General features: G+C 37.1%; 1 protein-coding gene and 1 non-coding gene across 9 annotated transcripts in view; both read right to left on the minus strand.

Annotated features, from left to right (window-relative positions):
- Window positions 1–13,959, minus strand: part of trpm1a (transient receptor potential cation channel, subfamily M, member 1a) — a 36,723-nt gene extending 22,764 nt beyond the window's left edge. For 3 of the 8 annotated variants that reach the window (XR_012382531.1, XM_073907149.1, XM_017356919.4), the window contains exons 1-9: window positions 6,384–6,468; window positions 5,433–5,509; window positions 4,772–4,970; window positions 4,429–4,642; window positions 2,901–3,025; window positions 2,246–2,417; window positions 1,779–1,953; window positions 1,461–1,584; window positions 141–213 (exon numbers count right to left, since the gene is read on the minus strand). Coding sequence is in view for 7 of the 8 variants with exons in the window: in XM_073907149.1 (XP_073763250.1) it covers window positions 141–213; window positions 1,461–1,584; window positions 1,779–1,953; window positions 2,246–2,417; window positions 2,901–3,025; window positions 4,429–4,642; window positions 4,772–4,834 (946 nt within the window). In the remaining variant the exon portion in view is untranslated. 8 annotated transcript variants of the gene reach the window in all.
- On the minus strand, window positions 2,052–2,175 carry dre-mir-204-2 (microRNA 204-2). The gene has a single exon (NR_030116.1). It is a non-coding gene; the product is annotated as a microRNA 204-2 (primary transcript).
- Window positions 13,960–14,282: the final 323 nt, after the last annotated feature.

Below are 14,282 nucleotides of genomic sequence, written 5' to 3' on the forward strand. Positions count from 1 at the left end.
AAACAATATATTTAGGAAAATATGAATATTAACAGTAGTAATATTCTAATATGAAACAAATCATTTTTCCGGATGTTTAAAGGATGTTCAGGGTCAGTGCTGTTGTAAACTGTGTGACTGTGGTCTGAACATAAATTCACCTTTCAGCAGAGCAGTTAAGATGGCCATCTCAATATCCTGCTGACCTTCTGATGCCGTACGAAAGACTGTGATCTGTTTCGGCACAAAAGGTAAACACCGTGTGGGATGCAAGTAAAAACATAGTGTGCTAAATAAAACCATTTTACAATTGACCCAGCATGGAAAGGTTTGGGATCAGAAAATAGAAAATTGCTCATTTATTATTAAAACAGCTGTTTTCTATTTTAATATTTTTAAAAATATATATTTTACTCTTTTAAATGCAAAGCTTAATTTCCAGAAGCAATTTATTCTTCAGCATCATAACATAGTGTAACAGAGTCCTTGACTTGTAATGATCAATGAATGGAATGACATTGGGTGACAACTCTACTGATGCATATTATATATACAAATCCGCCATGTTATGGACTACATATTCAGACATGCAACACACACACACACACACACACACACACACCTGCTCCACGTCTCCACTAAATGGACTGATGCTGCTTTTGAGACTGATTACTCCACTACATAAGCAGCAAAACACATTCAATGTTGCAGAGTCTTGTTATATGTTTAGTGACATTACAACGCATTACCTTTGTCTTGCTTTGCCGTGTTTTTTGACCCTCGCCTTGTTTTTTTATTTTACTTCTATCTGCTGCCTGCCTTGTGACCATCTGCCTGTTATTTTAACTACGACTCTGGATTGCCCTTATACAACTGTTTGCTCCTGTGTTGACCATTGCTTGCCTGACCATCCTGTTAATAAAACCCTGCATTTGGATCCTCACCCTTGTTGTCAGCTTTACTTCCTCGTTACAATTACAGTACACAAAGTTTGCACAGTGATTCTAAGACATAAAATATTTACAGTATATTTTAACACTAAAATCTAAAACATAAAACAGTTATGATAAATTAAGATAAATTACCACACAGTATAGTAAAGATGCTAAAGCTTTATTAAGTTTTTAAATGTTCTCATAGTTAAAATGTGCTCTTCACATGTCTCAGGGTCTCAAGGAAGTTTCATGTCTATGTGTTCATGAAGGACAATAACATTCAATGCAATGACATGGAAACAATGAAAAGTTGTGAGATGGATCTTTTGAGATTCATGAAAAGAAAAAAAGAACATCAATAAGAGAATAATAATAAAAAAAGGCAAATGAGACCAAATGAAGGATCATGAGTCATGTTTATTATCAAATCTGTATGACACAATTAAGCAAAATTGTTAATCATAAATATGCAGCACATAAAAAAGTAAAATAGGGTAAAAATATGGAACATATCTTTCCTATTGTGTTATTCTTTTTTTTACTTACCAGCTCTCTTTTCTTCATGCACTCCATCACCATGAGATAAATCTGCTGTGCTTGATTACGGTTATAGTTAAACGTCTTCTGTATGGTGACTAGAAGCTGGTCTCTAACACTGTCATTAACCAACCTGCAAAATAACAAGCATTTTTTTAATCTAAAGGTATAAAAGGGGTTTTAAGATAAAAGTCACAAATGTGTTTAATCAGCAACCTATCAGTAAGAACAACAATTATGTTCTGTTCTTCCTTAGAAAAATTATTCTCCGAATTGTACCTTTGAGATTCATTAAATCACTTGAATAATCACTAATATTTTCCTCACCCATCCTGCTCTGAGTATTTGTGAGCGAATGAAATGATATCTGATGCTCGCCCACTGCCGTCACACACCACCACAGGCACAGGAGGATCCTCTCGCAGACTCTCCAGCACAATGGAGATTACATTCGGCCCGCCTTCGAGAATCAGACACACCAAAGGGACCCCCTGACCCAGACCTGTCCAAACAGACATCAGACAAACTCATGTACATCAAAGCACAAAATTAGCAGTGTTCCAACATGAATAGATGCGTTTTAGCAATATTAAGATGGTTGTATTGACTGTAGTACAGGTCGACATCTGAACCTCCCTTTGCTGTCCCAGCCTCATCAGGAACTGCAGGCATAGGATGACAAAGGGAAACCCAGGAGGTCACAAACTGGTCACTAGAGCAACACTGATGAACTCCAACAGTGTTGGTTTCCCTTTTTTTTTAGTTACTAATGGTTGTTCTCTGAATTGACTTACGTGTGTTAATCTTCTGCAGAGAGATGTGTTTCTCCAGCTGCCTGCGCAGACGCACCTCAGCGCCATACTTTCCATGAGTGCCGTTGTCAGCCAGAATGAAGTGAGAATGGCTGTTGTTAAGCACGGAAAGTTTGCTGAGGGGATTGGACATGGTTTGGTAGGGTCGTGTCACCTGATAAATGCACAAACACAGATAAAATTACTCAAACATTTACTAATTTAGCAGACACTTTTATCCAAAGCGATTTACAAGTGAGGATGAAAGAAGCACTTTAAACCATAAAAGAGTAGAAGTACAGTACATAAATGCTTGGATGTCTCCTTTATCTGTCACACTCATTACAGGTCTTTTAGTCTCTGCTAATGAGCTGAGAATCTGAATTGTTTAGTTAAGGAGACATGAAAAATGTACAGAACTGGTGGTCCTCCTGGAACATGGTTGAGAAACACTGCTATAGCTAAGCCTTTGTTTTTGTTTTTAATGGAAAGAATTACTGTGTGCTTATAAAAACGTGTATAAGAAGAGTGGAAGAGTGTGTCTCTTAAAGGTGGTTTTTCAAGCACAATCACCCGTGTGAGGTGCATCGAGCACCATTAAACATCATCATATTAAACTGAATGTATGCTTTCATGTGAAATCAAACAGGTGACTTACATCTCGTCCGATCAAATCCTCTTTATTTTCCACGATACCCCATGGTGCAATTCCGATGGCGCACACCTTCCCACGAGACTTGGAGGAGTGGTCCTTTAATGCGTCTCCTACATGACGAATCACTCCTTTGAAATGCGAAAAGAGAAAATAAATATTAAACCATTAGTCTGTCATGTGATGGAGTCATTCTGAGTTTATTACTCAACAGGAAAGCAGATGATTTAGCAGCTGATATGGGAACAAATGACCACTTAAATGATGTAAGTTAGGACCTGGTCCTTTCTTATTTTAATTACACTTCTTTAAAGCTATGTTCAAACTAGCCAAATCCAATTTTTATATCTGAATCTGAATAGAACCCTGTAATATTTAAAATGAAACAATTTTATCAATAAATTTTAAGCTACATTGAAAGGATAGTGTATTTTAGAATGAAATAAATAGAAATTAAAATTCGGTCATTTTCTGACCCTCTACTTTTTCAAACCTGTTTCAGCTACATTGTTTGGTAACACTTTACAATAGCAGTACATAAATAATGATGTGTTAATATGTAAAGTAAACATTACTTTATTATAAACTAATGATGAGTTAATGCATGTGTTAATGATGAACTACCTTTAACAACAACATGTGTCACAAGAGTTCATGCGTGAATAGTGGCTACTTTAATTACTTGTTAGTACATGTTTATTAGTTAATATATTAATTAATACTTAAGTTTAGGCTAAATGTAACCAAATTGAGGTCACAAGCTGTTAATGTATAATTATGTCATGACTTTACTTAGTGGGGCTCATTATCATCTACTCATCTTATAAGATTCTGACAGTATAATAACCTTGGATAAAAATATCACGTTTTCACGGTATTGTAAATACTGGTCTAAAATATATTCTTTTTAAATGTCTGGGCAAAAAACAACAACTTTTTCCACTATTGAACACAATATATTTTATTCTAAGAAACATTTTAAATATTTCGGAGCAGTAGATTTTGATGTGGAGGGCCTTTTTCTGCTGGAGATACTGATGAAATCGTATAACAGCAAAGGTTGGCAATTTTAAAACCTTGACTTTTCTAAACCACAGTAAACTTTGAAAACGTTTATTGTCACATGCCTAGTTCTCATTGCTCACTGGTGTATATTCACTTAAAAATGAAAGCCCAAAGTCACAGTATGGGTTAACATATTGGTCTTCATGTCCCTCATAAAGCTGCTGCCTGATAAAGCATTATATTGTAGTGCAATGGCAACCTGTTGTCACATTGTTAATTGCTGTTGTTGTTGCTGTTTGGCACAGTCATGCCAACATGATGTTGCTGTCATGGTAACCAGTGTAAACAAAATCAAAATTCATATTAACACATGAAACCAATATAATTATGTAAAAAAAATCACTATAAGGCAAACAAAATGGGTTTGAAGAGTTTTGATACACAGTGTGGACAGTCAGTCATTCAGACAGATTCCAATGGGATACACAAATAAAAGGATAACTGACTGTTTGAATAGTCAAACACCCACCTGTACTAACTCCCCCGGTGAAAATCCAGGCCCCAGTGGTGACTGCTGCTTTTATCAGACCCTTTCCGAACACTTGCTTGAGTTTGGGCTGCAGGTCAAAGTTTTGCAGCCCGCCATGCACAGAGATCAGCAGGGTGGGCAGCTCTAGTTGCCAGTCCTTTACCATCAAATGCAGAAGGTTATCCGGTTTCGTATCGTAGGACACACGGATATACTAATAACAAGGAAGAAAGTGATGAGAAGATTTTAATTATTCAAATGTTAAGACATGATTCCAAAGTACATTGGCAACTTTGCTTGTAAAGAAAAACAATTGGATTGCATGTTTATCTGAAAAACATACCATGGCCTTGTTGATATGACCTCCTCCCTGGAACTCAATGATGCCATATGAATCAGTGGGCATGGCTTGTGTGTGCTTCGCAACCGACCATTTCTCTTGAGGGGGCTCAATCGGCACCACCTGACCTTCTTCCACATTCTTATTGGTGGAACCGGGAAGAATAGCCACATGTTGGTTAACCAGCTGACCGCAACAGCATCTAACAGAAGTAGCGAAGAAGATAAAAGCACTATTAACCATCAGCGCATGTTTTTAAAATGGTTTAATTAAACTTTTCCTTAAATGCAGATTGATCAAGAATGTTTATACACTGTAAAAAATGCTGGGCTCCACACAATTGATTTATGTTAGGACAACAGGAAGGAACAAGGTCAAGATATTGATTTCTACTTATTATTTAAGTAGAAATAAAGTAAAATTTACATTTCTCCCCCAGAAACTAAAGAAATGTGTTCTTTCAGCTTATTTTAAACAAGTAATTTTTTGAGTGTAGGTTAAAATGATATTGTGTTTTAATCTACAAGCATGTTGTTTGTCATCCAGCATGTCTTTCAGTGATTATAGTTTTAGTAATTATCTATATACTGTATATACACAGTCAATCCCAAACTTATTCATACCCCAGGAGTATGAGCAATACAATAAAAACATTGCTACTGACCTGTTGGGCTCTTTGCTGGGGAATATATGATTGCACTCTCTTTTTAGAAATGTCCTTTCAATCCATGCCCTCTGAGCCTGAAAGACACAAAACAGAAAAATTTAGTATACTCGTTCCCACTTATTTCTGATGGAAATGCCATTTCCACATAATACCTATGCTTTAATCTCTTTTGTAATCCATTTCAGTAGCTACAAAAATGAACAAGCTGTTCTGGGGCTTATGTGTTTAACATATTTCTGACTACTGAAGAGAAAAAAAAACACAGCATAATGTATACACACACATATACAGATAAATAGATAGATAGATAGATAGATAGATAGATAGATAGATAGATAGATAGATAGATAGATAGATAGATAGATAGATAGATAGATAGATAGATAGATAGATAGATAGATAGATAGATAGATAGATAGATAGATAGATAGATAGATAGATAGATAGATAGATAGATAGATAGATCTACGTGTAGATAGGTGTGTTAGTGTGAATAAAGCATATCTGGCGTGAGCTAGGGTGAATGTTAGCTGTAAAGCACTCTTGGTAAATGAAATCCCTTAAGTCATATTAAAATTATGAAAACAGTTCTTCTAGGTCAGCGCACAGTCATATACAGTACATACATAACAGTGCTTTTCCACTCACAATCATTTTTTATCCTATGAATAAATGTAAACCTTTTTAATTGCATATGGCATTTAGCACATTAATATTTGAAACCTAAAAATATCACATAATAGGTAATCAGCCTAATGTTGTTTGTTTAATACAAGAATACTTACAGAGATATGCCAAAAAACTGCCAATTACATCCCTGAAAAAAACAATTCCAGAGACCGAAATCCTATTGTGACTGCTAGAAATATGTTTATAATAAAGCTCTCAGCAAAGCAAAGTCTGGTAGGCAAACAGGTTGTAGTACATATATACTACTCTAGAACTTACCCTTGAAGTTAAAGAGAAAGACCAAAGGCTTACATAAAGCCAGACTTGTCATGAAGTTTTCTTCTAGTCTCCTTCAACAGCCAGTGGCCTTCATTTATGGTGCAGTGGTCTTTATTTTGCCCTTGACCACGTGTCTTGACCTCGGTCTCAGAGTCCCATGACTAGTCCTGAAGATAATCCTCCTCGAACCTCATGACCGATATGGAACAACACACTAAAGCCCAGTCTGAGACCAGGGGTTCTCTAATCTGTTCTATTGGTCAACATGCTAATCTTACCCAGTAGCCCCTCTACACCTCTTCTAACTGATGTTTGTTGAGGTAAACTGGGGAAAGATGGAGTCAGTATTACGATCCTAAAGTCGTGCCATTAAATTATTATTTTGGAAACAGTAAATAAGTAACTGTTTGAGAAAGGTGATCCACACAATTGTTATTGTAGCTGCGTCATAGCAAAAATAACCTCATACTGAAATCAAATAAAGCATAAGTGCTCTCATTCACAAAGAGCAGTATCGCTGAAACATAATCTGGCTCTGTCCCAAGTACATGTGAGATTTGTGTTCAGACATCTGGCGTCAGCTTTTGACATCTTTGGATTTTATCATTTTAGAGCTTCATTTCTCTCCAATCCTAAAAGGTTTGGTCATAGAAACATGTATGTTAATTCACAGAGAAAGTTGGTCAAATAAAAAGTTAAAAGTAATTAAACGTAAAAATAAAACAAATATCGTGGAGAATAACTGTATTATAGAAAGAACAAAAATAGCATTTATAAGGGATTCCAGTGAGGGTTTACTGAAATAATTTACATTAGAGTTAATAATGACTAGCTTTTTTCATCCCTCTATGAGTGTTACTGGACCTTAGTTCTGCATTTGATATTATCAAACAAAACATTCTCTTAGGTTCGAAAATGATCTTGCCATTGGTCAAAATGCAATGGCACTGTTCAAATCATGCTTTTTGGAACAGGTCCGTAGCAAAGTGGGGTTCAGGTGGTTTGAAAGATCAATCCATCACTGACAAAGGTCCAGAATTTGTCCCACATATTAGCTTTTTTTGTCCTATTTTGAGTGCTATGACATCACAAATAGTTAAAATAATAATCCATGGAAAACTGATCAAATAAAAATTAATTTAAAAACAATTGTTGTTATCCATAAATTTTCAAATGCACTTTTTTACGAGAGGTTAGAAAAATTGTGAAACTCTACATTATTGTTATTATTTATTATTATTATTCAAATAGCCAATTTCTGACTGAGGAAAGTTAAATGTGCTGGCAGTTTTTAATTTATAATCTGCCTAAAAAATGACAATAGGCTTGTTTAAAAAAAAAAAAAAAAAAGATTTATGATGTAATAAATTTGTATTTTAAAAATAAGTTTTTTGTTGTTGTTTTTTTTAATGTATTTTAAATTTGGGAAGTATTTTTGGTACATCAAAAAGTGTGGTTATGGTGACCATCCGGCAAGCTAATCCAGCTAAAATGAATGCTTAATTAAATCAGAAATGTGAAAAGGTTCACTTTTTGAGAAAAAAGAACCACCCCTTTCACCAAGCTGACTACCTATGGCAGTACAACAAAGTTCAGTAAAAAGACCCTTACTTTTTACACTGAGCTACATTTTCAATGTTCACTCATATTTCTTATGCTTATTTATCAGGGGTTGCCACAACAAAATGGACCGCCACATTTTCAATGCTACACAAATTATTCTTTGAGGGCCCACCAACATACCAATTCAGGAAAGTTATAGATGCAGTTAATATAAAAATATGAATATTTTACTCATGATCTCTCGGAAGCTGTTATCGAAATAAAGGTGACTTGACTCCCCACAGAGACATAGCCAGTATGTCCTCAGATGAGCTTCCTAAAACAGATTGACTGGTAAATTAAACAGAAATAGAAAACCAGAAAAATCTGCTCCCGCTGATCCATAATTACAATTTAGTCCCTCAAAGCTCTCACATTAACACATGTCTACCCCGTGAGCAGCTACATAAAGGAGCTCTGTGAAAAGCTCAGCTCAGATAATCCTCATCTAAGCAAATCAAGCAAAAAGCAAATCAACTCTGTCTGCCAGTAGTAAATGAAGACTAGCATTTTTACGATGTTTACAAGAAAAAAAAATACAATATACTACAATGCAACACAATTTTGGTTGTTAAAGTTTTGTAGTCCTTGTTCAGAACAGACCAGCCATTTCTACTTAAAAGAAAATATGATTACCCCAAATATTGTATCATTACTATTATTATGATAGACTAATATCGATAGTAGAGGTTATATAATTAGTGATTAGTATTTTTTGTAATCTTTACCATTCAATTTTTCAAGTGATCTTCTGTTAGTTAACAAACATTGTGTTACCATGTCAGTTTGCTTAAGCATTTTTATAAAAACAAGGATAAAAGGTTTTAGTCCGTTTACAGAGATGAAAGGTCATGTAAATCATGGAAGTGCAGTCATGCATTTTCATAAACTTCAGTACGTTGTTTTCCTTTCCCTTGAAAACACAAGCTGATTTGAAATCATTTCAGATCCATTGTAAGCCCACTAAAGTGTGCTTTTGTCCACTTGCGTTTGGACTCTTTCCACAGAACTCTGCATTAATCACATAAGATCGAGAATTAGAGAGAACGGGGGTTTAAGCCACCAGGGCCAGTGCTCTTTACTGGGCCATTATCAGAGATTAGAGGACAATGCTGAAGAAAAAAAAGGTTTTGTACTGTATATGTGTGTACACGTATGTAACACACACTCAGAGATCAGGATCACCGTAAGAATCAGTGCACTCTGCAAATGAGTTTACACACACTTATCTGACTATCAAAATATCAAACGAAAAACCAACAGAAATCTTTGGGTTCAACTGCATGTCAAGGCTATTAGCCAATCTCTTAGCAAGCAATTCATCTAGAGATGTGGTCAAGAAGATCCAATGAAGTTCAATTTGAGCATTAAAATAAGGACGAAATGTGATTTAAGTGACTTTAAACATGGCATGATTTTTGATGCCAGACAGGCAGATCTGAGTGTTTCAGAAACTGCTGATCTGCAGGGATTCACACATACAAAAGTCTATAGGATTTGCAGGAAAATGATCATAAAAATGAAAATATCCAGTGAGCAGCAGTTTTGTAGGCCTTGTTGAGGTCAGACCAGACTGGTTCAAGCTGACAGAACATCTACATTAATTCAAACAAAAACTATGGACTGCAGGATATCCTCTCTGAACACACAACACATCAAACCTTGAAGCAGATGTGCTACAGCAGCAGAAGAAGAGCACATTAATAACAGCAATTTGAATGGGTAATTTCCTTAGCACATTTAGTTCTGACCATCTCCACTCTTCTTGACCACAGTGTACCCATCTTATGATGGCTAAATACAAAGAGCTCAAATTAGTGCTGGGCGATATGGCCTAAAATCAAAATCTTGATGAATAACCTTTTAACTCGATTACGCTTAATGAATGATTATTTTATTTATTTATTTTTTTCCCCTCATAGTTCACTGTCATGTTTTATATGCCATCTAAAGGCTTCTAATCATCATCATTGTAGTGCAATGTAGGGCTCAAGAAAGAGTGCATCGTCCTACTTGACCAGAGATCAAATGTGGCTGCAAAGTGGCCAAAGAAGTAGAAATCAGCCACAGCCTTTAACACGTCACGTGAGATGTAGGGAAAGCAATTGAAAAAATCGTCCAGGAAAATTTTGATCGATTAAAAGTTCTGAATGTCGATTTTGATTACATTTCAATTAATCGCCCAGCCCTAGCTCAAATCTCAATAGGTTTTTGAACATGAAAGTGAATTATAAACTTAAATGGCCTACACAGTCACCAGATCTCAATCCAGTACAGCACTTTAGAGATGTGCTTCCACTCCAGACAAAATTCCATGACTTTCCCCTGACCTTCACTGACTAAAAGAGTTTTCGTGACCTATACCGAATAGAAAAACAGGCAGCTGATGTGTTCAGTAGTCCTCTGTGATTCTTGAATTTAACGCAAAATCGAGATAAAAACACAAAATTTAGAGCAGCTTGCAATTTTTTAAATTGCTGCAGATTCCTTGCAAATTTTGACCAGCCAGGAGAATTTTGCACCATCTGCATTGTTTTATTTAATTGCATTATATTTTAGTGTAGAAAGTTCTTATCCGGTGTGTGATTTCTTGAGTTGTCAGACTCAGTACGGCCCTCACTCTCTTGTTAGGTTTGTGACCAATTTTAAACATTTCATATGACATTATCCCAATACGCATTCAGCATAGTTTTGTTGTATCCATCGCTAAAAATAGAAGTTTTAACATGACAATTCTAATGCTATTGTTGAGAAGAGAATTTAAGTTTTGTTTATTTTGATTATATCAAATATGATGTAGTAGGCTTCATAAGGTTAAGAGGTAAAGACTTTCTCTTTGTATCCCTCAGTGCTTCCTATATATAAATTCTAACAATCAATAGCCGCGTTTCCACTATCGCGCCTAAAGCGAGCGAGCCAGGGCGAGCCAAGGCCAGTGGGGTTTCCAGTGTCACTTCCGGGGCCTAATCGGGCCAAAGCGGGGCTTTCTTGGGGCCAGAGGCCGGCCTTTTTTGGCCCGCCAAATACCTTGGGCCAAGGAGGGCCAGCTGGGGCTTTCGAGGCGGAGTGAAAGATGAGGCGGGCAGTTTTCTGATCGCACATGAGTACATGCGGCAAACAAATAAAGAAATAAGGGAAAGAAAACATCTAGTCTTATAGTCTGGGGTCTTTTTGCGCATGATCACCCTTTTGTTTCCCTTTTAAATGTAAGGCTGCTGCATAAAATAATAAAGTAGTTTTAATTTATAGTGAAGTGGGCGGGTTGTGTGATGTTCTGTAGGCGGTGTTTGCGTGACCCGCTGTGAGCTACTAGCCCGACAGTGGAAACGCGACATTATTTCAGCCTCATTTCTCAACCTCCCGGGCTATTGGCCCGGCCGATTAAAGCCCTGGCTCGCACTGGCCCGATAGTGGAAATGTGACTAATGGTTCCTTAGTATGAAAACTATGAAGAATAAAGATGTGTTAATAGGTGTATATTTTCACAGCAAAACAAAATTCCATGACCTGTGGAAACCTTGGATATGGTGCATTTGGAAACTGGCATGCGCAACTGACAAAGAGGATGGAAAATGATGGGAAAGGTTGAGGCAAATGCCTTCAACAGAGATCATCAGTTCTAATGTCACATAACCATTTGATTGTTTGTTTGTTTATTTATTTGTTGAGCTACATCTGAAATTAAGTGTTTTAATTAAATGAATCAGGCGACGCAGTGGCGCAGTAGTTAGTGCTGTCGCCTCACAGCAAGAAGTTTGCTGGGCCGAACCTCGGCTCAGTTGGCGTTTCTGTGTGGAGTTTGCATGTTCTCCCTGCGTTCGCGTGGGTTTCCGCTGGTGCTCCGGTTTCCCCCACAGAGCAAAGACATGCGGTACAGGTGAATTGGGAAGGCTAAATTGCCCGTAGTGTATAAGTGTCTGTGTGTGAATGTTTTCCAAAGATGGGTTGCGGCTGGAAGGGCATCCGCTGCGTAAAAACGTGCTGGATAAGTTGGCGGTTTATTCCGCTGTGGTGACCCCGGATTGATAAAGGGACTAAGCCAACGAGTAAATTAATTGATAAATCAAATTATCAGATTTTGTAAATTTTTTTAAATGTAATTACTATTAGTCGACATATGCATTGAACTTATATATTTACATAAAATTATTAATATGATTATTCATTCATTCATTTTCTTTTCGGCTCAGTCCATTTATTTATCTGGGGTCACCACAGCAGAATGGACCGCCAACTTATCCAGCATATGTTTTACTCAGCGGATGCCCTTCCAGCTGCAACCTATCTATGGGAAACATCCATACACACTCATACACTACAGACAATTTAGCCAACCCAATTCACCTGTACCGCATGTCTTTGGACAGTGGGGGAAACCGGAACACTCGGAAAAAACCCACACGAACGCAGGGAGAACATGCAAACTCCACACAGAACCGCCAATGGACCCGGTCGAGGTTTGAACCAGCAACCCTCTTGCTGTGAGGCGACAGCCCTTTTATATGATTATACATTTCTTTTTAAAAATAATATTAAATTAGGAAATTACGTTGGCAATTTGAATGTAATAACTTTGTAAGACCCCCAGCCTCAATCAAGTTTGGTTTTTGGCCCTTCATAGGAAAACCCCCTGATCTAAATAAACCATCCAGCACAATTCTGAAGGCAAAGAGATCCAACTCAGTACAAGTCGTACCTAATGAAACGGCAAGTCCGTACATCTTACAGTGCAAAACCGGTCAAACCTTCAACACTTCTGTTAAAGCAGATTCAATATTCATTGCATGAGACAAAGTTAATATAGTATTAGCCATTCTAACACTAACCAGTAAATCTCAACTCCAGTCCTGGGGACACAGTGCTCTGCATAACATATTGTACCAATACACTTGAAGAGCGCTCAATTTTCTGAACTGTTTCAGAAAAGAGAGACACACAAAATCTTCCAAGAGACTGAATAATGCTTGTGAGCCAAAACTTTAAATGACAATGGAACCACAACAATATATAGATTGTTTCAAACAGGACAGAGGGCCAAGAATCCTACATATGAAGTGGCTCCCAAGCATTATTTAATTCGATCAAGTTTCTAAACCAACCGAAAAAATTTTTTTCCTTCAGCTTAATCCCTTTATTCATCAGTGGTCGCCACAGTGGAATTAACCGCCAACTTATCCTGCATATGTTTTACACAGCGCATGCCTTTCCAGCTGCAACCCAGTATCGGGAAAAATCCCTACACTCTCCCATTCACACACATACACTACAGACAATTCAGCTTATTCAATTTACCAATTGTGCATGTGTTTGGACTGTGGGGGAAACTGGAGCACCTGGGGGAAACCCACACCAAAACAAGGAGAATATGCAAACTCCACACAAAAATGCTAACTGACCCAGCCGGGACTCAAACCAGCTACCTTCTTGCTGTGACACAACAGTGCTAACCACTCAGCCACGATGCCACTCACCAATTCAAATCAACTCTGCCAATTGCAGTAGAAGAAAAATTGAGTATAATTCAGAAGTTTGTAGAGGTCTCTTACCTTCTGAGAGCCAGAGGATGTTCGTTTAATTGAGGCACGCTTAAAGGAGCCCTCTTTGGCCTTTTTCGCTCCAAAGCCCCTGTTATCCATATTTATAACAAAACTTCTCCTATAGTCCAGCCATCACTATCCAGCCTCGATGAGTCTCCATGACCAGCAGACAAAATGATCAACAGCTGAAAACACTGATGTCCACTTTCAGCATCCTACAGCAAAGACTGATTCATTCAGACACTGAGAGATGGAATAGTATGACGCTGACACAAAGACCCCCTTCCTCAGCGACGGTCTGTATGTGTGTGTGTGCGTGTAATCAGGCTTAATGGAGTTGCCCTATGAGTGATGCTCTTTAATGCAGGAGATTTAATAAATGGTGATTGAAGGTAAATCTACTTTGGGTAAAAGTCAAACCAAAAATGGCTCTAATGCTAAATAAAAAAAAAAACACATGGTTAGGTCATGACTTGAAAAGTATTAGGAAACAGAAATGCAGAGCTTAGCTGTGAATAGGACAGGGTAGCATCATCACTTGTGTACCAATATTCAGGTCATTGTCAAACAGTTGACAAAATGCAATCTGCTATTAACTATTTCCCCCCAATTTATTCTAAAATTAAAAAATCATTTTCCGCATGGCTTAGAATTAAAAAAGATGGCTAACACCAAGCTGTTCCTTTGCACGACAGAAAAAAATAGCATTTTTTAAATAGCACTTCTGATAATATTTCTACTTTTATAGTTCAGAATCATT

Source organism: Danio rerio, chromosome 7, assembly GCF_049306965.1.
Source record: "Danio rerio strain Tuebingen ecotype United States chromosome 7, GRCz12tu, whole genome shotgun sequence".
In the NCBI taxonomy this organism is placed as follows: Eukaryota; Metazoa; Chordata; class Actinopteri; order Cypriniformes; family Danionidae; genus Danio; species Danio rerio.